This window comes from Henckelia pumila, chromosome 4 (genome assembly GCF_033568475.1).
Source record: "Henckelia pumila isolate YLH828 chromosome 4, ASM3356847v2, whole genome shotgun sequence".
NCBI lineage: Eukaryota > Viridiplantae > Streptophyta > Magnoliopsida > Lamiales > Gesneriaceae > Henckelia > Henckelia pumila.
Genome location: NC_133123.1, coordinates 82,876,110 through 82,902,089, shown reverse-complemented (window position 1 = coordinate 82,902,089; position 25,980 = coordinate 82,876,110). Strand labels below are relative to the sequence as shown.

Sequence of the window (25,980 nt, the reverse complement as noted above, 5' to 3'; positions counted from 1 at the left end):
GATATGATGTTTTCAAGAAAAATGCGCGCTGACACATATGTATGCACGGACCCATGCACAGAGGTGGCATGGGGTCTGGACATGTCGCGAGGAAAAAAATAATTTGAGGCAGTGGGCACCCGGAGGTGGGCACGGACCCTTATCCAGGGTCCGTGCATGTCGCAGAATCAGAAAAAATAAAAGTTTCGGAAATTAAAATTCCTAACTTGCCGGTTTTATTTTATGGGATTTCAAAGACATATAAATAAGAGAGTTCATAATGTGATTTTGGGGGTTCGAATTGCATCAGAGAGGCGGCGGCTAGAAGGCTTGAAGATTGAAGAATGCTCCATTCGAGTTTTTCTTTCTTCTTTAGATTATTAAACTTTTGTTGAATATTGTTTTCAATTATTGATTAGTTTTTCTTCAACCAAGACGGCGAGATTAGGCCGAACAGATTTTTGTTAAACTGTGGATTTGGGATTTTTAGATCTTTCTTCAAATTATTGATTATTGTATTTAAATTCTTTCTTGAGAATAACCTGATCAATTATTTACTTGCTTGTTAATTAATTTCGAGTCAAAAGGTTAGGAATTGATTTTGATCACTCCAATAATTGACAAATGGTTAAACCGACTAGAAAAAGTATTCGGTTTCAGTATGCGGCTTTAGGTGAAAACTGAATTCTCAAAATTCCAAATGCATTTGAATTTGATTTGAATTATGAAAGATTGATCCGTCAATATTTGAATAGGTTTAACTGTTCTAAAAATATAATGTTAAATAAATTAGAAGAATTCGTCGTGATTTAAGATTAAATCTGGATCCAAGATTTGTCACTTGTTTGCATGAATTGTTCGGTACCTGCGTGTGTCTTGGTTGTCTCTATTTAATTGAATATATTCTTCTTCTAGTTTAATTCTTATTTTATTTTACTAATAAAATTTTAGTTAATTCTTAGCACTCGTTTTATTATTTTGTCTAGATTAAGTAAAATAATTAATTTTTGAGAATTGACAACAGTCCATGTGGGATCGATACTTGAACTCTTTGTCCACTTACTATAACTTGACCTGGTACGCTTGCCAGTAATTATTTTTAATATCGAAATAAGCGGTCAAGTTTTTGGAGCCGTTTCCGGGGACTGTTCAGTTAATATTAGGATAGATTATTTTCTTGAGACTAGACATTTTTTTTCTTGCATTTGTTTTATTTTTAATTATTAATTATATTTTTTCTTACTTGTGAGGTACTTGAAGATGGATGATCGACAAGTGTTCACAAGGTTAAGCCAACAATATTCGGATCCATTTTCTGCTGTTTGGGGGAGTTTCAATGATTTGGCAGACAGATTTCGCCACCATGATTTTTCAAACTACACGCTAACTCAGATTTTCTATGGTGGTTTGGATGAGACAACAAGAAGTTGGGTAGATTGTGGAATTTTGGCCACTAGAAGTCACATGTTCAACAGAGATTACAACAGTGTGATGCACTTGTTAAATGATATGGCACATTTCGACTATCATTGGCATTGGAATTCTTCTCTGTAGGTTTGGAGTCACCAATATCCTCCAACACCCCACTACCCAAAGTTTTCAAAGCTACCTCTTGAGCATAACGTGGAGAATGGAGCATACTCTGAAGAATTTTTGAATCAGTTGCAGGGCATTGTTAATAAACAGTCAGAGATCAACCAGAAATTTTCAGAAACTCACATCAATTATGTGAGTTTCTTGGATGAACAAATGAAGCTTCAGATGCAATCCGTTCTAGATATCAACCAAGAGAATAAAGCGATTTGTGTTGATCAATTTGCATGTGAATGTGATCCTGCAACCGTAATTGAGCCAGATCAAGATGAAATTTTTTTTTGAGGAATCTTCATGCGAAAAAGAGCCAAAAGTGACAGTGGAGGAGGAAGAAACATACAAGGAGAAAGATATGACCTCGTCAATGGACTTTACATGTATACCATCAGAAGATCTGTTCTTGCCATTGACGCCAACTCCACAGTATTACATCATTTATGAGCGTCAGCCTAGATTCCGAGTCTCTTCCCAAAATAATAAGTTCATGCCGAGTGTTGTTGGACCGACAAGCTTTCCATGTCAATTTCACGCCAAGCTTGAGGGCGTAGGAAATCAAGACTCATACGTAGAGTCGTATGATTCTTACTATGGGCGGCAGCCGCTCTTTGATGACTGCTTCTGCATAGTCGAGCTATGGACTATAATTTTAGCGCTGACTGGGAGGCAACCCAGTGTTCTCTTTTCTTTACTTTTTATTGTTTTTTTATTTATCTTTTGCTAATCCACTGCCTTACCCGTCGCCTTTATATGTGCAGTATGTGGCCCCGCTAAGAAGATGTCGTTGGAGTTTTACAGATGGAGGAAGAGGACGAAGCATAAACCAGGGGAGTGTTTCATTATGTTTGTGTTCATCTTGCATTTGTGTGTTTGTTCATGCATTATGTTCATTGTTTGTGAAGCATTGAGGGCAATGCTTTGGATAAGTATGGGGGGTAGACTAGTTTATTGCATTGTTTGTTATGTTTGTGTTGTATTAGTAATCGTTTAGTTTATTTGCATTTAGTTTGTTTTAGTCATTGTTTGAATTTGTGTTGAGTAGGATGATTAATGGGAGCCAATGATGATATGAGTTATGATTTTTGTGAAAAAATTTTAGTTTTGCTCTTGACTTGACATGAGAAACCATAGGTTGAACCGTGAATATTTTTAAGCACTCATGTTAAACCAGTGAATTGTAGCGAAGGATTTGATGATGTTTTTTTTTACTGCTTGACCATTGCACGACACTAGGTGATTAGGGAACTCGATTGTATTCTTGTGAATTTTGGTGATACTCTAATAAGTGCATTCATGATCTCGGATTTATTTTTTGTAACTTCAAAATTGAGTGATTTGTATATGCACTTTGGAAAAAAAATCCATCCGGGCCATGAAAAAAAAAAGGATTGAAATCCTAATCCCTAAATCAAAGGCTAAGTATGCGGATGAAATGGGGTTGGAGCTTCATCCGGGCTATAGACGAGGGGATTGAAATCCTAATCCTATCTTAGTTGTAGCTAAGTATGTGGGTAATTTATGGGGCGGAGGTGCATTAAAAATATAAATCACCCTTATTTTTTTTGTTATTTCAAAATCTTGAGGGAGGTGTAAATTTTAGTGTTATCTGGAAGGAATGGTTACATTAGAAGGAACTTGCACTGATGTGTTTATAGGTCACTAAGCAGTCGTGTAAACGGATTCTATTTGAGTTGCATGAAACTGTAATGACAAAGCACACACGCACGTTCACGCTAAATCGACAGTGTATTATGAAAGGTTGAGAGCATTCGTGTTTTAAGTTGACATATGGCTTCTCTGAGGCAGCTTCCCATGAATTTTTCCTACTCTTGTTTTTGTGGTGTGCTTGTTGCATTGTTTGTCTTGCTCGAGGGCGAGCAAGATTTAAGTATGGGGGAGTTGATACGTGCATTTTGTGTGCATTATTTTGTGTTATTTTTATGTTTATTTTGCATGCATTCATATTATTTATAAGTTTTATTCATGATTTATTACATGTGTGTGCATTTCACTCTTCGGGTTGATTTTTGTAGACATATTGAAGAAATCATTATTTTTGGAGCAAGAGAAGAGCCGCAAGCATAAATTACGGAGCAGCAATGGTCAAAAATCTATTTTTAATGCTAGGAAAATTTAAATCCGATCTTCACCATTCACAATCCAGCTCAAGATGTTTTGAAGCTGCTGTCCAAATTTCGTCTCGATCCGACGGCTAGAACTCGAGATATGATTTTTTCAAGAAAACTGCGCGCTGACACATATGTATGCACGGACCCATGCACGGATGTGGCACGGGGTCCGGACATGTCGCGAGGAAAAAAATAATTTGAGGCAGTGGGCACCCGGAGGTGGGAACGGACCCTTATCCAGGGTCCGTGCATGTCGCAGAATTAGAAAAAATAAAAGTTTCGGAAATTAAAATTCCTAACTTGCCGGGTTTTATTTTATGGGATTTTAAAGACATATAAATAAGAGAGTTCAGAATGTGATTTTGGGGGTTCGAATCGCATCAGAGAGGCGGCGGCTAGAAGGCTTGAAGATTGAAGAACGCTCCATTCGAGTTTTTCTTTCTTTCTTCTTTAGATTATTAAACTTTTGTTGAATATTGTTTTCAATTATTGATTAGTTTTTCTTCAACCAAGATGGCGAGATTGGGCCGAATAGATTTTTTTTAAAACTGTGGATTTTGATTTGGGATTTTTATATCTTTCTTCAAATTATTGATTATTGGATTTAAATTCTTTCTTGTGAATAACCTGATCAATTATTTACTTGCTTGTTAATTAATTTTGAGTCGAAAGTTTAGGAATTGATTTTGATCACTCCAATAATTGACATATGGTTAAACCGACTATAAATAGTATTCGGTTTCAGTATGCGGCTTTAGGTGAAAACTGAATTCTCAAAATTCCAAATGCATTTGAATTTGATTTGAATTATGAAAGATTGATACGCCAATATTTGAATAGGTTTAACTGTTCTAAAAATAGACTGTTAAATAAATTAGGAGAATTCGTCGTGATTTAAGATTAAATCTGGATCCGATATTTGTCACTTGTTTGCATGAATTGTTCGGTACCTGCGTGTGTCTTGGTTGTCTCTATTTAATTGAATTTATTCTTCTTCTAGTTTAATTCTTATTTTATTTTACTAATAAAATTTTAGTTAATTCTTAGCACTCGTTTTATTATTTTGTCTAGATTAAGTAAAATAATTAATTCTTGAGAATTGACAACAGTCCTTGTGGGATCGATACTTAGACTCTTTGTCCACTTACTATAACTTGATCTGGTACGCTTGTCAGTAATTATTTTTAATACCGAAATAAGCGGTCAATAGGGGAGATTAGGATTTTGCACAGATTTTTGTTCAAATTCAGTCTTTGACTCCATATGCTTGCTCTCGCTATTATTACTATCTCCAACTTCAGCATCTTCAACTGTCTTTTCTTTCTCAACCTCAGCTTTGGGTTCATCAGCCCCAATTTCTTTTCCACTTCACAATGTTATGCTTTGCACTGCTCTTTTGGATTCACTTCAGTATTACTTGGAAACTGACCTCTGTTTTGATCCTTCAATTCATTTTCCAGTGTTCCAATCTCTGTATCCAAATATTTCATCGTGGCACCCATATTACTCATATGCGTCTCCAGGCTATCAAGACGATAATCAGCCTTTGCCATCCTTTTACCATATTCCACCAAAAAGTTCCAACTAGCTATTCAAAAGACGACTTACCTTCGCTCTTATTTGCATTGAATCCCAGATAAGGATTCAACATTCTTATTATTTGCATAAGAGAAGTTCTCATGACTTTGCAAACTAGGATGATAAGTATTTGGAACAGGATTACCTCGATATCCTTCATAGCCTCTGTTGTTGATGAATTGTGCCTCTCCAAGAGTATGTGACTCTTCTATGGTGATAGCCACACTTCAGAATTTTCCGTTCTCACCTTGTTTACAACAGCTATTTGTGTAGTCAACGCGAATACTTGAGCAGAAAGAGATGTGATAGGATCCTCGACATATACTACAACTGATTTCTTGACTCCAAATCGTTCAGTAGGCCATTGAAATCTATCGAGAGTCATTTGTTTCAGCATCTATGTTACGTACCTCAGAATTGTCCTTAGAAGTCCAATATTGGGCCTATATTATTATGGGCTTAAGATATTTGGGTTGGATAAATACTTACGGAAGCCAATATATTCTAAGGGATGGGAGAATGTGGAGATTCATTCACCATATTCTTCATTTGGAAATTGACTAGCTTAGCTAGGGAGCTACAGAGGCCTTACTCTTGGATTTTCTTGTGTTTGGATTCATATTTGTATGCAATTCTTTGTTTTGTTTCTTATATTGAAATATGAGAATTGAGGATCATAAAAATTGGTTCGACCTGCCGGATTGGTTGGAGGAATAAAATGATCTGACAACCAGCGAGGAAGAAAGATTCAAAGTCATGGAGAAGGCATTGAAAAAAATGAGGGAAAGATTGAGAATCATGGCAAAAACTACAAAAATCATGGCCGACAAGATGGAAGAACTTAACAAATCTCTCAAATCTCTGCTGGGATTGAAGCCATTGGTAGAACAATTCATTCCAGTGGAAGCTGGAATTCAAGCTGTGAACCAACGCCGAGAATCACAAAAAGCACAAAATGAAAGTAAGGGGTTGGGAGAAGATTTCACCAACGGTAAGATGGCAGAAGAGTTGCAGAGCAACTTCGAAGGTACGCATCCTATGTTCGTGGTAGAAACATCCATGGAATCATGGACCAAACTGAAGATAGAAGAGAGGCAAAACGTTCACATTCCCGTGAGAGTTTTAGATGTGAACCCAAAGCTCTGATGGTTTCAATTGACCCAAAGATCCAAAGGCCGTGAGGTGATGAATTCGCTGACTGCTACTGTGATGGGAGCACATGAGTGTAAGAGGTTAAGACTAAAGATCGTGAGGAATGAGTATTGGGTAGCCCAAGAGTGGGCTAAGGCTGGAAAGAGATACATGGGACATTATTATATTAAGCCTTTGAGTTGTTTATTGGAAATAAGAAGAAGCCCATGGCCCAATTAAAATTATTAGGGTTTGGGAGATGAGTCGAATTACAATTATTAGGGTTTGGGAGATGAGTCGTGACTTTGAGGAGGGATTTGTAAGAAAAGGTTTGGGTCTTGACATATACATTCGGCTGGGCCTAAATAAATGATTTAGGAACCAGGCCAAGCCTAGGAATTTAGTACATGGACACGAACTAGCCCAAATTAACGCGGAAGATAAGGAAGCGGACAACTGTTGGTCGTTATTAGTAGAGAAAATACAAATAATGGCGAGAATCGTGAAGGAAATTTCAATCAGGACCAGGAGAGAAACAACACAACCCATGGTTTTTTGTCACGATTAATCAGGAAGGGTTTGTCCGAACAACAGGGGGAAGAAGCTAGGGCACCAAAACTGAGAAGACAAAAAGATATGGGAGGAGAAGATGTAGTAAGTTGCACAGTCAATTTGATTGGGTCGCTGAATTCCTTGGTGAAATTTGAGGTTATTACTCTTGTTGTTGATCCTCTTCAATTTCTGGATTTTGGTCATGTCTTAACTGACCTTGATTTTGAGATAATAGTATTTAAGGTTGGTTGGAAGGGTCTAATTGGGTTTTGTCCAATTTTTGGAAATCGACATGCTGGGGTTCATATTGTTATTGGGATGAAAACTTGCATGTTTCCAGTTGCAGATATCCATGCTATTCAAGGACTGATTTAGCCACAAATGGTTGTTCCTTTATTATCCGAGTTGATGGGTTGATTGATGCTAACAAGATATGGGACAGAGGAAAGAAGTTACCCTCTGAGCCAATGAAAATAAATTGTGGGTGAGAAGATGGATATATGCCGATTTTATTGTTCAATTAGTAAATTACATGATGATGGTAAACAACTACTTCATCCAAATGGAAGATATAGGTGTACTGGTGGTGGGAGTTTGGTTTCAAATGATCACATAGGCTGGAGATAATGGGAGAGAAATGGACATGAAGTTTGTAACTGTGATAGCGGTGATGACAACACAATGGGCACTGGAGGCTAGGCTGCATTCAAGTTCCAACAACTTGCTGCTGAAGCAATGGAAGAGAACAAGAATCAACCTATGACTCTTAGCCTTGAACAAGGCTAATTTGGAGGGGAGTATTGTTACGTACCTTAGAATTGGGCTTAGAAGTCCAATATTGGGCCTATATTATTATGGGCTTAAGATAGTTGGGTTGGATAGATACTTACGAAAGCCAATATATTCTAAGGGGTGGGAGAATGTAGAGATTCATTCAACATATTCTTCATTTGGAAACTGAGTAGCTTAGATAGGGAGCTACAGAGGCCTTACTCTGGGATTTTCTTGTGTTTGGATTCATATTTGTATGCAATTCTTTGTTTTGTTTCTTATATTCAAATATGAGAATTGAGGATTATAACAATCTCATATGTCTGAGAAGGATCCTTTGCAAATATCGTGCCTCCAGTAGCTGAATCCACAGACATATCCTTGTGGGTGCATTCAGTCAATTGTAAAACAATTCAATTTGCACCAAATCTTGGTAGTTGTGGTTCGGGCACCTCCTAAGCAGGTCATTGTAATGCTGCCAAGCCTCGTACGGCTGTTCAGAATCATGCTGCTTGAATGTGTTGATATCAATCTTCAATTGAGTGGACTTAGCAGAAGAAAAGTATTTTGCCAAAAACTTCACTATCGTGTACTCCCAAGTAGTTGTGCTTCCAAGCGGTAATGATTGAAGCCAACACATTGTTTTATTCCTGAGAGAAAATGAAAACAAACGCAGTCTAATAAAATCTTCAAGAAAACCATTCATTTTTACCGTATCTGTGATTTCCAAGAATGTCCTCAGATGCATATGATAATCTGCAGTGGCATTTCCATTAAACTGGTTCTGTTGTACCATGTTGATCAATGCGGGCTTTAGATCGAAATTATTGGCATTGACAGTTTCATGAGCTAAGCCGGAATAAAGAGTATGGATCACTGGTCTAAAGTAATCTCTGATTTTCACCAAGGGGGCCTGTTGTTCATTGTCGTTGTTATTCTCAGTCATTGCTTTAAGTTCCTCTTTTCTTTTCTTCCTTAAGGATATTGCAATTATTTTGATCTCAGGATCAAAAAGCAAAGAATCAAGTTTATGAGATCTTCGCATAAAAACAGAGAAAACGACTCGGTAACTGAAAAAATTTAAAACAACTTTAAATTAAAATGTATACTAAATTAGTAACAATACTATATAAACTCAAATAAAATACTCCCCGGCAACGGCACCAAAAACTTGTTGCGTATTTTCTTGCTTGCAACGCACGATGTCAAGTTTTAATAAAGAAAGTGAGTAAAGTATCGTTCTCACGAAGAGTATCTATTTAAAAATATATTAATGCTTGTAATTAAAATAGACAAGATTTTATTTATAAAATTAAGAATGTGATTATTTCAAACTTAAATAAATTAACTAGAAGAACTTATAAGAAAACAACATAATTGAGAGAATGTCAATGGAAGAAAAATATCTAGAGGTTTGATTTAATTTAATTTCGACAACAACTACTTCTATTTAATTTATGTTCATGAATTCCGCTTGTTTAATATCCAAGAACACTTATTTATTTCTATTTCTCTTTTCCAAGTAAAAATTATAATGTATCATTTAAGTTTTGATTCTAATATATATTTCTATTAAAAATCTAGACTTAATGATATATGAAAACGATGTTCTTACTCAAGCTTTGCTAACGTCATACGCCTCCCGAACTATATAAACATTCAACAATGTATTTTTCTATTATCATGTTCAAAATTTTCTCTCTCGAGTGCTAGATTTCAAATAAATATAACGATTTAACTAGTGATCAGTTAATTGAATGCAATCAAATCAAGAAAATACTATTAAATTGAGGAATTAAATCACAAATAAAAAAAATCATAGAAATCATCTCAACTAACTACAACATTCCTCTAGAATCGAAAAGTTAGTTCATGATGAAAAATAAACAAAAACAATGCATGTTTATGAATCTAGACATCAATTTGCAGAATTTGAAAGAAAAGAAAAGAATAACGAAGCCTAAGTTGCATCTTTATCCCCAGATTCAGCGTTCTTTGTCTTTGCGATCGATTCTTGCTTCCAATCCTAGGCTTGTGTGTGTGATTTCTTCCCAAACAATCTCTGCGATCTGTTGCGTCCAAGATCTCTCGATCATTTGTGTTGTGTGTCTCTCCCCCTCCGTCGGTCAGAATAGTTCCCTCGTATATCTTCTCGAAGACCGTCGAATAAATCCCAACAAATCCCATCTTTTTAAATTCGAAAACTCTATCTTTCCTTTTCTCGCGCAGCGCAGCGCCTAGGCTCCAAGTATCAGCGCCTACACACTGCTCAGTTTATCCATTCTGCACAGTTAAGAACCTAGGCGCTAAGGACTAGAGCGCAGGTGATTCCCTTTTGCATACATCGGTGCCTAGGTGCCGAGATGCAGTGCCCAGGCTCTTTTTCTCAGTGCTTAGGCTCGCCCTTTGTGCTCCAAAATATTATCCTTTTTTCTTCTTCAACTTTTTGAATCCTCAACATATCTCTTTTTATGCAATTAATCTCTTTTGTCTACTTTCTTCATACCACAAATACAATAGCAAAATACGAGTAATAAAACTCGATTCATGACAAAATCCAAGCTAAATCATATAACAATTAAGTTCATAAGTTGCACTTATCAATCACTATAAGTATAGATGAATTTATGGGCTGATGTGGCAAAATATGTTATTAGTTTATGCAAGGTACATTGGTGTTGTGACATTAATTGGTATTATTTTTTAGGACCCTTAATTTTAGTGATTACAAACAAGTACTCATTGTTATATTTTGAACTGCCATGTATTGTAAAACAGGTTGAAGACTACCAAATGATCAAAGGAACTTCTCAAGGAGTTCGAATGCTCAACAATCGGCCGACTGGTATTCAAAAGACACATATGACCAGCTGAATACTTCAGATAGGCTATCGAATGATTGACTGCTCAACGACTATATTTGTCCAAATATATATCTCGAATAAAACATCAATGAATCTCATATATCTTCATCAAAAGTTGTGCATGCTAAGTCACAACATTTACACCTAAAAGATCAGAGCATTCAAGAGTCATAAATGCGAAAGAATTTAACGTTCAAAAGATTACCAAAAGCTAAACCTGCAAGAAGTTCACTTCAACTCCGCAGAACTGCTACTATCCATTTTCGGCATTGAATGTGTCTCACATTTATGAGGGAACGTAGAAGAATTAAAGATGACTGAGACAAGCCTTTAATGAGGACAGAATTTGAACGTTAATCTAAGCTGTCTATAAATAAGAGGATGCAATCAAGAGAAGCACAAGAATCTCACACAACAATTTACAAAGCCTTCTGATCATTTTCTGAGCACTTTACAAGATACATCTTACAACTTGCTCACATTGCCCACTCATAACAGCCACTCATCTAATCATTCAGGATCACTAAGGGCAGAGAGTAAAATCCCGACTGCTCGTATCAAAATTGTTGAAGAGGAGTTGCTCATGAGTTTGAATCTTAGGATTCATTCAATTATTTTTACTCTACTTATTGTTATATTGTGTTGTGTACTAGGAGCTCCAGTATAGGCAAGAGATAAGTCCTACGATTGGAGTGAGTTGTATACAAATGGTGTATAAACCAAAATCTTCTAGTGATTTTTTTCTTAAGTGGAAGAAGGAAAGATGTAGAAGCATTTTGCTTCGAACTTTCATATATCTTGTCCTACTTTCCTTAACTGCTTATTAGTTAACTGCTTATCTATCTTGTTATCATTTCCTACGTGAGTATAATGATTTCACAAAAACAGTTGGATTGTTTATCCGTACTATTCTTGTGGTCTAAACTATTTCTAAGGTTAAAGAAACTATTCTTGGTAGTTAACCCTAGAAAGACTGCTCGCAAAGCTTCGAAAAATCTTTGAAATATTTTTGGAGTGTGTATTTACTATGTTAAAACTAAAGTATTGTAGAATTTTTAGTTAAATTCATTTTAAAATTGTAAATTTGGTCCTTTATGTTCGCTAGTATTGTCAAATTTGTAGTTAAACTCGATCTTTTAAATAGAAAAGATAAAATTGTAAATTTTATCATTTATGTTTCGTTCAATTTTAATTATCTATACAGTCAAAATGGAGTTAGAATCCAAGACTTCAACTTTTTTTTTAGTAAATTTAGTTTTTTGTGGTCGGGAATATTGATGTGATACCGCAATGTAATTTCCATATTGTTAGCATCAGGTCAACACCAAAATATCATGTCAGAAAAATGGATCGAAATTGTTTAAAGAAATAAAAACCAAGATAGAATATGAACATTAAATATATAGGTTCAAAATGATAATTTTCCTTGAAATTTAAATTTTAAATTCTCATATGCTATTTAATTTTCATTGACATTAACTTATTGATAGGACGTAAACCGATCAAGTTGTTCGTGAGAAATTCGAACCTCGATTTGATAAAAACTCATTTAACCTCGTTTAATGAGGCTCGTTAAGATAAACGAACTAAACATCTCAAGTTTTAAAATATTCAGCTCGTTAATTCATGAACAAGTTTGTTAGTAGGCTCGTGAGTCAGCTCATAGATGAAAAAAAAATAGTTTTGATATTTGATTTTATAGATTTGATACTTTTACTTGTGAAAATATATAAAAAACTAATAAATTTATTTATTGGAACCAAAATTATAAATTTTTAATAAGAATATTATATTTTTCTCTAAATATAAATTTTTGTATTTAATAAATTTAATGAACATTTAAATCCATAATTTATATCCATTGAGCTGGTTTATGCTGCATAAAAGTTCGAATAAATTCGTGAGTCGTAAATATATTTGTTAAAAAAACCCGAGCTAGACTAGATTTTAAACGAGTCAAACTCAATCATTCAAGATTTCGGCTCGACTTGTTTAAATCCCTACATATGGCTTTGTTTTAGTGATGTGTTCTTGTATTTTACGTGTATGTATTTGAAATTGTGCTCAAATTAAAGATCTGAAAGACCCAAAAACAAAGGAAGGATATTTTGAACGAATTTTCTAAATATCTTATCATCTCGATCTTCTATAGGAGAATATTTATAACAAACTTGAGGACTTGAGGTCAATACTAGGGTCTCTCCATTTGTGATTATCATATATGGCGTTCCTCCCTACTTTAAAGGGAGCCCACGATTGTCTTCAAAGTTTTCACAAAGAATGGCACGTGACTGTCTCAACTAGTTCGATCTATTCGTGAAATATTTGTCACATCAAAATATTTTTATGAATAAGTTCGATTTAGATATACGTTTTACAAAATTAACCAGTGAAATGGTCTTACAAGTAGTTTTTATATATACTAGTCACGGTGCACACGCGTTGCGTGTGATTCAAATGATTAAAAATTCGTTAATGAATGTCATGTATTCTATTTATCTTACATCACATGTGTTCTATATATCCAAACAAATAATATTTCAAAATTTTTTGAACAGAATAAAAATGAACAATTAAAAGAAAATTACCATTAGATGAGATAGGATTTATTGAGATGAAGTTTGCACGGCTTGAATCCTCCACAAATGATGACAAATAAAAAGATCTGGCAACACAGTTGGAAAAAAAAAATTTAGAAATCCAATTCCGAAGGCAACGACTTCAATTTTTGGGAAAAAAAAGTGGAGCAAGACAATGGACAAAAATATAACTTAACTGGACAATCTGACTCGAAGCCAAGGTCTTGTGGTTGCTACAATTCAAACACTCGACGTCAGCAGAAACACTTTTCAACACTTTCGAATTTGATTGCAGTTGCGAAAATTTGAATGAAATTGGAGCATAAATTTTTACTATATTTCGTCAATCTGGAGAATCAACACAAATTATTAGTAAAAGAAAATAAAAAAATAAATCTGATGGGTTAAAAGAATATGAGAATTGTAGATACCTGAGAATGTGATCAAATGACTGTGAAAGAAGAAGAGTAATTTGGACAGAGGAGAAAATAAAAATAAAAGAAAGAACTGCACGATGAATTTAAGCAAAGAATGTGTGTAGTGGGGTAAAACGTGAGAAAAAATCAACTGATTTCCCATTATTTTTTGGATAAGAATATTCTTAAAATTTTTGAAAAAAAAGTTCATGTAATAGTTGGTTAAAGAGAAGATTGAGATATTAAAAGGGGAAGTGAGATTGACGTGGGTTGTGAATCTTAATTGGATGTAGAGTAACACTCCTGTGCAATGGTCTCATTCGTGAGACGGGTCAACCCTATCCATATTTATAATAATAAGTAATACTTTTGACATAAAATGTAATACTTTTTAATTGATAACCCATATAAGAGACCCGTCACACGAATATGACCCGTGCAACGGTTGCATACAAGTGTTTGCCTTGGATGTATGTATGTGATTAAATTTTTAATGAAAGTTAAATTAGTCTAAATATTAATTTGGACAAAACAGTTAGGTGTTGAGCAATTATTAAATATAGTAAGGAAGTAACTATTTATATTTGTGTGTGTAAAAGATTAATTGATTTTGGTCCCTTCACCATTCTTCCTCCGTCATTTTCTCAGAATCTTTCAACACAATCGAATTCGGAATTACCCTTTCGTGTCTCTCATTAACAATGTCCACAGATACAAAATAATGAAAAATATCTCCATAAAAATATTTTCTAAAGAAAAAGTAAAAGGAAAACAAACATGAATATCAACCCTCTGAAGATCGAGGGTTGTTAGGAATATAAATATTAATTTTTTTAAAAAAAATTATTTTTGAAGATATAAGGATTCGTGCAACAATTTGTGAAACTACACCAGAGAGAAAGTAAGAGAAAGAGGGAATGAGTTCCAAAGAATCCTTGTGTTTCTCTATTTTCTTCATTGTGGTCGGCTTGTCATTGGCTTCCTCGTCCTACATTTCAAGTAAATTTTGTTTTACATTATTCGCATGCATGCATGCATAATATTATTATTATTATTACGATTTTAAATGTATCGATTTCATGAAAGAACCCGTCAAGAATTTGATTTAGGGTTTTCCGATCCAGAAACTATGTATTGTGCATGTGTGTGTATATATATATATATACACGAGAAATACCCTTTTATTTTTCTCTCAGAAAAATTTGTGCTGCTTCCTAATTAATCTCTTCATCGATGATTTCAAGTTAAGATATTTTAATTTGTTTTGTTTTTAATTTTTCTTATTTTGTTTATGCATATATGCAGATGATGTAGTCGAGCCTCATGTACCATTGGGTCGTTCCCTCCTTCAACAGAAAACGAGTAAGGAATTTTCTTAGTCTCTGCCTACAACTTTCAACCTTTTAATTATGTATATGTGAAAAGGAAATATAAAATGTTATAATCATTTGGTTATTTAAGAGTCAATGTCACCTGTTCTTGTAATCATTATGATTTAATTGAATGAGTGTAATTGATATTGACAAGGGGATTACTGGAGAGGAAACTTTTTCTTGTCAAAAGAGCTATTCAAACATTGTGTTTGGACAACTGTACAATTTAAAAGATTGGAGTTCCATCGCACCGTATCCACTAGCTAAGGATTTTGGTAAAATAAAAAAAAAACGAGAAACACATTATGTTTTGATCACTCTTCTAGCTAGCAGGAGTAAGTATTGCTCCCCAATGAAAATGATATACCAATCAATCATTTAATACAATACTTATAAAATGTGCAGCTTGCTCAGTAGACTTTGAGAAAATGAACTACTCAGTGATCACAAGTCAGTGCAAAGGCCCGAATTACACGCCGGAACGATGCTGCACGCCATTGAAGGTGTTGTTGTGCCCAGTTAAAGATCAAGTGAATGACTTGAAGAGCAACTGTGCTGATACCTTTTTCAGTTATGTGAATATTTATGGAAAATATCCTCCTGGGCTCTTTGCATCTTTGTGCAAGGAGGGTGAGCAAGGCCTCGATTGTCAGTCCGTGGAGCAGTCGCCACCGCCAAAAAGCAAGGGTTTCCAAGATGGTGTGCGGCCTGTTTTATTGATGATGCTCAATATTGCAGGATTGGTGATGATTATATTAAGCTAGATAGCTGATGATGATCAACTTGGAGCTTTTAGTTCCTTTGGAAGACATACATATATGTTTGTGGTACCTATAATTTTCTGTACTTTTTTCTTGGATTATTTATATATCATGTTGTAACTGGTCTGGAGTAATTTGTATTTCTATGATTAGGAGATTGGGACTCCTGGAACAAGACCACCTTGTCCTAAATTGAGATTCTGAGTGCATGTCACTAATTACTTAATTAATTTAGACAATTATATGATACAAATACACATTATATATGTGCAATATCTATTATTTTTTACTTTTTTGTATAAGCGAAATTAATTGGTCATAGCATGTCAAAACTCAAATTGTGAATTATTTGGGGGTTGGTGGAATAATTTGGATCCATAAATACTTTGAATCCAAATTGAAACAAAATGCCAAAATCAATATGTGGTTCCCTAGATTCATCATTGGGATCATTAATATATACTAGCTATCGATGCACACGCATTGCGTGTGTAACATATTGCATGAGACAATTGTTGTTTTGTGTAGATACATAAATATTTAATTCCAAAAACTTAAAATTGCAAATTTGAATTTCGCCCACTAATTTTAAGGTTGTGAAGAAGCCTTGATAACATACGTCAAAATCTACATAGGTCTCCGAGTTTCCCAACATCTTCCCCTCATTTTTAAAATGTGTACTCTAAGATAAATTTATGTAAAATATTAGATGAAGAAAGAAAATTTATTATGAAGCCTTTTTATTTATTAAAGAAACTATGAAAAAGTATGAATATTACAAATGATAAAGGAGAATAATTAGAGGATTGAGATTTATAACATGATTAATGAAAGAAAAATCAACTAAATATGTCCCTTAATTGGTGTGTGCTTGGAGGCTCCGAGCGATGGTATATTGCTGGAGAGGTAAAGAAGGTCTGGTTGTGGTGGTAACATAAGGGATTGTGGCTTTGAGGATAAGAAGGTGTGCTTGGTGGTTGGTTTTTCTCAAATACCATGCTATCATACTATAAAATTCCTTAAATAGTTCGAACAGTGTTGTATGCAATGGTCTAAAAAAACAAACGACATCATAATTACAGTAATTAAAAATACAGGAACTTGAATATGTAAGTAAACACCAACCAACTGTTTTTTCCACAGCTTCATCTTCTCTGTCATTCTTTTGATCCTCATTTTTCATTTTCTTCACATTCTTCTTCGTTTTTCCCAGTTTTCCTTGCCTTTTACCATCATCCTCTTTGACACCATCATTTTCACCATCACGTTCACCAACATTCTCACCGTCAAACATAGTATCACCATTTATTTCACTATTTTTTCTCTTATTTCTTTTTCTTTTATCACTTATCTGTTTCTTCACATTTCCTTCGATCTTTGTAATTTCTAACCCGTATTCTGATTCATCAAAATCTTCAAGAGCAAGAAATCCTGCGGCAATTATCAATAGTTATCAACATCAAGTTTACAACTTTACATCATTATATTGTACCTATCCTCTCTTGCAGATAAAAATCAACCGCCACTGACCATCGCAATAAAAGGAAAATTCAGAAAACTTACATAAAGATGGATAATTTCCACAGACTTCTCGGTTTCTTGCACAGTACTCATTGAACAAACTCAAACCCTCCACTCTGGTGATTCTCCCTAATGTATATAACCTGCAAGTCAATAAATGTATCTTATATATGAATTCGAGAAGGACTAAGTCGTCCATCCGTAAACAAACAGTGTGAGAACAACACATTAAAATTTACAAATTATATAAAGCTAAGTCTGGTTAATGTAAAAAAATCCGTGATTTTTGGAGATTTACTAATAAAATTTGGAGATTTAATTGGTCTCAACCCCTTAAAAAACACACAATTTTAAATTTTGAGTGTGAGAAACTCAACCTAGAGAAGGAGGCGGCTTCTTTCATTTCATGAGGATGAATTCACACCCAATGTCTCATCCACTGTCGTGCACAACTTTTAGGATGCTTTCTTTGTCATCTCGCTCTTCTGAAAAAAAGAATGAAGGGAGAAACATGATATGGTTAGCATGGAATTTAAGAGGTCTTGGAGATGAAAAGAAAACTGATTGAATGTTCTCAAAGAATAGCAGCGGGTTTTCAACCCAATTTGCGAGAGAGTAGGAGGCAAGTTTTTCTTTTCTCACACGAGTGAAGATTTCTATATATAAAACGATACATAATATTTAGAGAGTATTATTGAGAACAAATAAAAGTCATACCAACGTATCAAAAAATGAGTAAGAGGCTCTTAACTTTAATTATATAGTAAAAGATATGCCAAAATCTTTTACTTGTGAAAATGAGCTAGAGTGAGAATGAAACAAGTCATGATAATTGATCTTCATAACATAATTATCAATACTATATATATAATTTTTTATTTCAATTTTCGGCAACTACTTTCTCTTTTTGTTGATCACGTCTTGATCAGCTGCTCCATGGATGATCGAGGAGCAAATCTAGAGTTTATGTGGAGCCGGGGAGAACGATGTGAGGGATGCGTGAGATCATTTGAAATGTTTATTTTCGATAAAATTATGTATAAAATCTGAATTATTGTAACTAGAACAAACAATCGATCTCATCTTTCATTACATGTTATTCCGTGAAATCGATACATTGAGAACTAAATACTTGTTTAAATCTGATTTTTCATAAAAAAATAATGATTTTCAAACTTATAATTCTTTTTGTGCTATACGGTCAATGCATTATAATGAATACATCCAAATCTTTTTTGATCGTACTTCACAGTTTATGATAATTTTTAATGTGCTAGCAATTTTAATGTACAAAATATGCATATACATATACATGTATATATAGAATAATGAAATAATTAAGCAAAGCAGTGGAGATGGCCGAGTTGGTCTAAGGCGCCAGATTAAGGTTCTGGTCCGAAAGGGCGTGGGTTCAAATCCCACTCTCCACACATTATTTTTCCAACTTTTCGTAATGGGCCGGCCCAGTTAACAACACTATTTCCAAGTTTTATTTCTTTTCCTTTTATTCTTATATATGAAAAATAACAATAACAATAAAATATACACTTTCCTTCCCATCCCAAAGAAAATCACTTCGTTAAATCATATTTCCCAATTAAGCAATCAATCCCAAAGTTTCCAATTTAATTAAAACCCATAAGACTAATTTATCTATCTATAAATTAAGAAACGAACTTCATTACACAATTATTCAAAAACTAGTTAAAAAAAATTTATTTAATTTATAGCATTTTCTTCGTATATTCCAAGCTTTCATCGGGGTATCGATCTGTATTAATTAAGCTTTCTACGTATATATTTTGTAATAATTTTTGAGTGTGTTGAATTATTTTTTGTGTGTGTTGTTGATGCAGTTGAAGTTGCAAAGCGTTACTAATGGAGGGAAAGAAGCCAGTAATGACAATGATAATGAGAGGAATAGCGGTGGTGTCGCTTATGGTAGCAGCTATTGTGACTTTTGCGAGCTACCAAAAAGTGGAGGCAGAATCTATAACTTTCGTAGCCAGATATAACCATTGGAATGGATTCATGTAAGTATTTTTTTTATACCCCTAATTATTTCATCATTTTTATTATAATTTTTTTAAGTTATAACTGTGATTTCCCTGCTTTCTTTTTGTTATCGGGATTCCTCGTCTCCGTATTTGGGGATTAAATCTACATGCTTGCTTCCATACCCGAATTCAGGAATCACCAGATGACATATAATAATACATCATTACATATTATATATATATATACATATAATTTGTATGTAGAAATAAATGGGTGGGTTCGGGATAGGTTTAGGTTGGAGATCGCAATATAATCTTTGTTGTATACCCACTTCGGAGAATTTGAATTTTTCTCGAACCCGAACCCATACGTGTCCCGTTTGAAATGACATTTGTGGTTCCAAAACTGTGAGCGTAAAACATAAAATAGTATGTCTCTCACAAATTGTATTACACGAAAACAACTTGTATCTATTTTTTTCATGAGCGCAACGAGCTATATCACTATTTTAATTTTGAACCCACCAAAATTATAATTTTTGGCTAGTAATCTCGTGTTACAATCCCCCAGATATAAATGAAACCTCTCCGAGAACCTTTAGCTATAACTAATTCACGATTCTCATTCAAACCGGCCACATATAAATCTAATAATTATATTGATCACATTCCAACTATCATAACATGATATCTATAATACATAACATAACATATCCTTTTCAGCTTTTTCATAAAGTATCTGTATTTGTTTTTAGGTAGTTTGGCATTCTCCAAAATTTTATATTAGATATAGAATTGTTGATTAAAAATTTATGTATGTATATTATATGCAGGTTTTCTGCAGTTGTTAGTAGCATAGGATGCATTTACAACCTTGGAATCATATTCATTCCTTCCGGTAGTCAACTTTGGAAAACAATAGTTCTCCTAGATGTGGTACGTAATTAATATATATCTTTTTATGTATTTTATGAAAAAATTTCTCCAGAAATTTTTTATTTCTTATGGAGCTATATATATCTATATATATATAGGTTTTGTTATGCCATGCCCACCTCTCGTTCACACCTCCATGTCCACCTATGAGGTGACAATCATCCATTGGATGAACCATTTGTATATGATTCATCTCATCCATTAGATGATTGTTACCTCATAGGTTGACATGAAGGTGAACACAGAAAGTGGGCAGCATAGCAAAACTCTATATATATATATATATATATACACGTATTTGAAATTTGAATCAAAACTTCTCCATTGGACAAAGGAAATTGATTGTCCAGCTCTCACCTACCAAATCCTTTTCAAATCTCTTGTTAGGATATATGAGTAAATCTTCTTGTATGTATGTTAATTAGACGAGTCGATCCAATTCATATTACAATAATTACATAAAAAATAATTTTTTTTTATTAGTCTGGTTGGATCAGAGATTTATTTGTCAAATTGACATGTTAGACATTTTCATAGGAGTTTTTGCGAGATTATAGTTGAAGAATCATGTTCTTATAATTTTGGGGTCAAAATCGTTTTAGTACGTGTTGTCCGCAATATACCGAAAGATTAATTTCTAGACTTATCGATTTTAGATATTATTTTCTGATTATTCCTTTTTTTTATTATTATTCTTCCCTCGGAAATATATAGATTATGAACATCCTAGTTGGTGGGACGGGCCTTGGAGCTGCATGGCAAACATATTTCCTACTAAAAGATGGCAACATTTATGTGGAATGGCCACCTATCTGTGGTGTGGTTCCTCATTTTTGCACCAAAATATTGGCATCTCTTATCACAAGCACCTTAGGATTCTCATTCACCTTTGTGCTTCTCATGTGTACTCTTCATGTTAGTGTAGATCCTTTTCTTGTGGATAGTAATTAATCGTCATTTCTCCGAGAAGTTTAATTTCTGATCTATTGAACTTATCAAATCAATGCAAAAGTTAATTATAATCAGGTGAAATGTTGAATTTTGAATTTTATTTTATTGTTTGGATAGTTTTTTGCGATTCGTGAGGACAATATATGAAAACATGTGTTATTTTTGCACAAGATAAAATTTTCTTATTTTATTCGGTTCTTATGTAATTAAATCGGATATAATAGATCGATTATTAGTGTAGTTGTACAGATATAAGAATGAATAAAATTGTTAATGTACAAAATTAGTATACTAACAAAAAAATAATTCAAATTTGAAGCACAACAAATAAATCCAATGATTCGTTTTTGTTCCCTACAAAAATAAATAAAATTGTTGATGAGATCGCGGCTACGACTTTTGGATGCTAAGCGTTTTCCTCTTAATTCCAACCGCGTGTATAAAAGTCAGTCACCCCCAAACAGACCCTTACGAAAACCCTCGTTTTCAAATCCTCCGGGCTAAGCAAAAGCAAACCATTGGCATTAATACTATTCTTCTGCAAGAAAGAGGAATTTCTCTGCGTTTTTCAGCAGCTATGGCATCTGGGTCATCGGGTCGGGGAGGAAATTCGGGCTCGAAAGGATTCGATTTCGCATCTGATGACATCCTCTGCTCCTACGAGGATTACGGTAATCAGGATGGGAATAATGGAACCCTCTCCGATTCTTCGATCGGAACGAATCCCAATAAGGTAAACTCCTGTTGGATTTCTTGTTATCTTATTGTGATCTTTTCTCGGGGAAAGGGCAGTTTGTTTCTTAATTCTTTATCGTTTATTTTCATTCTGTCAAGGTTTTGTGTTTTAATTTAGTATTCATTTCAGGTATTTGGTGTTGACTTTGCTTTGTTTGTGAGATTGATACGGATTAGGGTTTTATTTAAATGAATCTTCTGAAATTAGCTACATCTTTTTATATTTTAACTCAGAGTAGTTATTTATTTTTATTTTTCTTGGGTAGAACTGTGCTTTTGTTTTCCTTGGTTGATTACTGGAACAAGTATGTCTGAGTATTCCATGTTTTAGGTTTCCTTTGACGTAAAAAGTTTTATAGTCATGCAACCAAGAAGGTTTGTTATGTTTTCATCTTATGTGATGGACTAGCAATGAGAAAAGGATGAGAGATGAGTTCATCTTAGTGCCACTTACCTGAACTTGCATGTAAACTTATTGCCATGGTCTTGCTTTTTGGCTTTTTATTGTGCCCTGATTTGTTTATTCACGATTACTTTTAAACTGTTGATGAAATATATAATTATTCATGAGTCTCTGCTCAAAATTAAGCAGGAGTTTCACAAAAGCAGAATGGCTAGGACATCTGTGTATCCTGCCACGACATATAGTCCACCAGAAGAATCTTCATTTAACCAAGATGTTGTCTTGACTGTTGAGAAGACCATGAAGAAATACACCGATGATCTCATGCGCTTCCTTGAGGGAATTAGTTCGAGGCTGTCTCAGTTGGAATTGTATTGTTATAATCTTGACAAATCTATTGGAGAAATGCGTACCGACCTAGTTCGTGATCATGAAGAGTCGGAGTCAAGGCTGAAGTCTCTGGAAAAGCACATGCAAGAGGTCTGTTTCTGAATCACGTATATTGCTATAATGCATCTCGACTTCTCAAGGTTCTGTGCAAGGTTGTAAAATTCGTTAGGTGCTAGTCGGGCAGCAGATCAGTGCCTGGCGCCGCCGGGCGGATTCCACGGGCTAAGCAGAAATTAAAGCATTATCTGACATTATCAATTGTATTATGCAGTTAACACACACACACCATATGTCGATGCAAATCGATTTCTCCCCCTTGGATCAAAAGTTGGGCAAACAGAAAATTGAAAGACGAAGATGAAGTTTGGTGTTGTTTAAAGCCCAGCACAAATAAAGAAAAATAGGCTTGAAAGTTAAAGGAAATTACTTTCAATTTTTTTAAATTGGGCTTTTAATTTGAAAGCCCAAAATGAAAGCCTTACAGTCCCTTGGCGCCTAGGGCTAGGCAGCTGATTAGTCGATACCAAGGATGCCAAGGCTGGCTGACTAGCTTTTTCAGTGCGGTCGGCCGTCGCCTAGCGCCTAGGGCAATTTTTAGAACACTTGTTCTGTGCATGATGCGAGTCTTCTATATGTTTAGGTTGGTGTGACGGGAATACTGTATTCTGGAAATTCATAGAACTTCTAGAGACAGGTTTGTTTGCTAAAAGATGGTATTTACGGTGCATCATGACGGTGCAAATTATGTTCTATTTCTATGCTTTTTGACCCACTAAATCATACCTTTATATTTTTTTGACTTCAGCTTTATTTACATTGTCTTATTAGTGTCAACCTTATCATAAATGTTTTTCGCTATTACTATGTTAATTTTTTATTCACATTTTTATTTTGTTTTACATGCAGGTTCACAGGTCTGTGCAGATCTTAAGGGATAAGCAGGAACTTGCTGATACTCAGAAGGAGCTAGCTAAGCTTCAACTTGCACAGAAGGATTCCTCTTCAGCTGCACGTAATGAAGAGAAATCTTCTCCACTTGCCTCTGAAGAAAAGAATAATGTGAACTCGTCTGATGTCAAAAGTCAGCAACTGGCCCTTGTGCCACACCAAGTGGCCCCTCAACCGTCTTTACCTGCCCGACCAGTCGAGTATCAGCAGCCATCTATGGCACCTCCATCGATGCCTTCCCAAACTATGCCACAAGTACAAGCATATTACTTACCTCCACAAATGACTAATCAACCTGTCCCCTCCCATCCATCTCAGACTCAATATATACCTCCACAAGCTCAACTTCAAGAATTCTCTAGGATGTCACCACAACCAACACAATCTCATGTTAACCAGGGACCCCAGGTTCAGTCGTTACCTCCATATCAGCAGCAGTGGCCTCAGCCACAGCCACAGCCACAGCCACAGCAACAGCAACAGCAACAGCAACAGCAACAGCAACAGCTACAGCAACAGCAGCAGCCTCTTCAACCATCCCAACAACCAGTTATGCAAACACAGATTAGGTCCTCGTCGCCAGCAATTTACTCATCCTACCTTCCTAATCAATCAAATCAGACTCCTACAGAAATGACTCCCAATAATATACCTGTGCAAGTATCCTATGCGGGGGCAGCTCAGCCTGGTTCTGTTGGTCCTGATGCATTATCATATGGTTATGGTACTGCTAGCAGACCAATTCAACCACAGCCTTCATCTCAAAATCTCAAAACTGGTTTTGTTGCTCAATCAGGAGACGTATACATGAATAGTGGGTCTCGTCCAGCTCTTCCCCCTGGAACTGCTTATATGATGTTTGACGGTGAAGGAGGAAGGGCACATCATGCTCCTCCACAGCCTCATTTTCAACAAGGTGCTTATCCTCCTACCAGTATCCCCCTGAATGCACAGCGCATTCCTGGTACCAACTTGGTTGCCCCTCAGTCCACCCGCAATCATCCCTACAACGAGTTGATTGAGAAATTGGTTAGCATGGGTTATAGGGGTGATCATGTCGTTGGTGTCATTCAAAGGCTGGAGGAGAGCGGTCAGCCTATTGATTTCAATGCTGTACTCGATAGGCTGAATGGGCACTCTTCTGGAGGTTCTCAGAGAGGATGGACCGGTTAGGAAGTCACTTGATTACAAGTACTATATTCTGTGTTTTCTGTTCATGTGAAATGAATAAAGGATGACCATGTATGCGCTGTTTTGGTATATATTACAGGGATACAGAGATTTGTTTTAGTTATGTAATCTCGTACCCGAAGTTAGTACTGGTTGTATTTCATGCTTTGATTCATTGCGCAATGTAAAGACTTGTTTGGCTGTATTGCTTGGAGTTTTGGCGGTTCTCATTTGGTTGCCAAGTTTGATGTATTTTGTTTAAAAGCTGCCTTTGTTATATTCACCATCGATTGTTTTTACTGTAACAAGAAACTTCACACCATTGATCACTTGTGAGTACTTTCAGCCTTTGCCGTATTTTTCTGGCTGGAATTCCACAGATTTCTTGCATGATCCTGCAAAATGCCAGAAGGAACACCTAATCCTACAATCTTTGGGACCATGGCAAGGTTAAACAGCAGTCCAAATTTACTTGGGGAAGACCGTGAGCTGGAAAGGTTGATCGTTGCAAGAGAACCGGCCAGCCCGAATAGGTTTTCTTTTCCTATCATCTTTTGATGCAGTCCTGAGATGATCCTCTTACTCATCATACGCTGCATTTCTATGTTTATCTGTTTTTTGAGAATACAACCCATCATCTCCTTCACAGCAACCAGCACAAATCATTTCCAGTTAACCGTTGCTCCATTAGCAGCAGCTCAAACAGATTGAAAATGGAGGGTCCCAAAATCTAGACAAGGGTTAATTCAATGTACAGGAACTTTATGTAATGTTATGTTGATTTGGATCTGAAATTTTCAAATCAACTCAAATTCTTTGGGTAATTTTCAAAATGTCTTTTTTAATTTTCGATTATTCAAGTCATTTCAAATAAAATAGCTCAATCTAAATGCTGCACAAGGATGCGTTTGGTTTGGTGGATTCAAATTGGACCAAAGGATATGTGAAAGGCTGTAATTGATTTTAACTGGTGGAGTTGAAACGGTGCCAAAAAAAAATCGACTACAAAGTTTTCATAGTAATCCAAACAAGTACAATTAATTTAAATCACAAATTTAAAATCTTGATTTTCAGTGTTATAAAAGGCGGTGCCAAGGTAGTAGGCGGTTGTCCACCTTCTCGATTTTCAGACAGTTAAAGATTTTTGGAGTTATTACATTAATTGACTATCTAGGCCGCCTAATCGCCGCTTACACGTCTCAAAAT

At 35.1% G+C, this 25,980-nt stretch overlaps 3 protein-coding genes and 1 non-coding gene across 4 annotated transcripts; all 4 read left to right on the top strand.

Moving 5' to 3' along the window:
• Positions 1 to 14,361: 14,361 nt before the first annotated feature.
• On the top strand, positions 14,362 to 15,971 carry LOC140867500 (GPI-anchored protein LLG1-like). The gene is made up of 3 exons (XM_073272570.1): positions 14,362 to 14,588; positions 14,895 to 14,951; positions 15,368 to 15,971. Exons 1-3 carry the CDS (start codon positions 14,507 to 14,509, stop codon positions 15,724 to 15,726), a joined length of 498 nt encoding a protein of 165 aa, XP_073128671.1. The 5' UTR covers positions 14,362 to 14,506; the 3' UTR covers positions 15,727 to 15,971.
• A 2,622-nt stretch (positions 15,972 to 18,593) lies between these two features.
• Positions 18,594 to 18,674, top strand: TRNAL-AAG (transfer RNA leucine (anticodon AAG)). Its single transcript has one exon. It is a non-coding gene; the product is annotated as a tRNA-Leu (tRNA).
• Positions 18,675 to 19,122: 448 nt separating this feature from the next.
• LOC140861341 (CASP-like protein 1C1) lies at positions 19,123 to 21,128 on the top strand. The gene is made up of 3 exons (XM_073264344.1): positions 19,123 to 19,277; positions 20,075 to 20,177; positions 20,892 to 21,128. Exons 1-3 carry the CDS (start codon positions 19,123 to 19,125, stop codon positions 21,126 to 21,128), a joined length of 495 nt encoding a protein of 164 aa, XP_073120445.1.
• A 485-nt stretch (positions 21,129 to 21,613) lies between these two features.
• LOC140863615 (uncharacterized) lies at positions 21,614 to 24,979 on the top strand. The gene is made up of 3 exons (XM_073267153.1): positions 21,614 to 21,861; positions 22,456 to 22,746; positions 23,563 to 24,979. Exons 1-3 carry the CDS (start codon positions 21,706 to 21,708, stop codon positions 24,775 to 24,777), a joined length of 1,662 nt encoding a protein of 553 aa, XP_073123254.1. The 5' UTR covers positions 21,614 to 21,705; the 3' UTR covers positions 24,778 to 24,979.
• Positions 24,980 to 25,980: the final 1,001 nt, after the last annotated feature.

Bases quoted from the DNA above. Each gene is read 5' to 3' on its own strand.
- LOC140867500 (XM_073272570.1), top strand. From the start codon at position 14,507: ATGAGTTCCAAAGAATCCTTGTGTTTCTCTATTTTCTTCATTGTGGTC. The intron at 14,589-14,894 runs GTAAATTTTGTT...GCATATATGCAG, and splicing joins TTCCTCGTCCTACATTTCAA to ATGATGTAGTCGAGCCTCAT. The intron at 14,952-15,367 runs GTAAGGAATTTT...TAAAATGTGCAG, and splicing joins CCTCCTTCAACAGAAAACGA to CTTGCTCAGTAGACTTTGAG.
- LOC140861341 (XM_073264344.1), top strand. From the start codon at position 19,123: ATGGAGGGAAAGAAGCCAGTAATGACAATGATAATGAGAGGAATAGCG. The intron at 19,278-20,074 runs GTAAGTATTTTT...TATTATATGCAG, and splicing joins AACCATTGGAATGGATTCAT to GTTTTCTGCAGTTGTTAGTA. The intron at 20,178-20,891 runs GTACGTAATTAA...GGAAATATATAG, and splicing joins CAATAGTTCTCCTAGATGTG to ATTATGAACATCCTAGTTGG.
- LOC140863615 (XM_073267153.1), top strand. From the start codon at position 21,706: ATGGCATCTGGGTCATCGGGTCGGGGAGGAAATTCGGGCTCGAAAGGA. The intron at 21,862-22,455 runs GTAAACTCCTGT...AAAATTAAGCAG, and splicing joins TCGGAACGAATCCCAATAAG to GAGTTTCACAAAAGCAGAAT. The intron at 22,747-23,562 runs GTCTGTTTCTGA...TTTTACATGCAG, and splicing joins TGGAAAAGCACATGCAAGAG to GTTCACAGGTCTGTGCAGAT.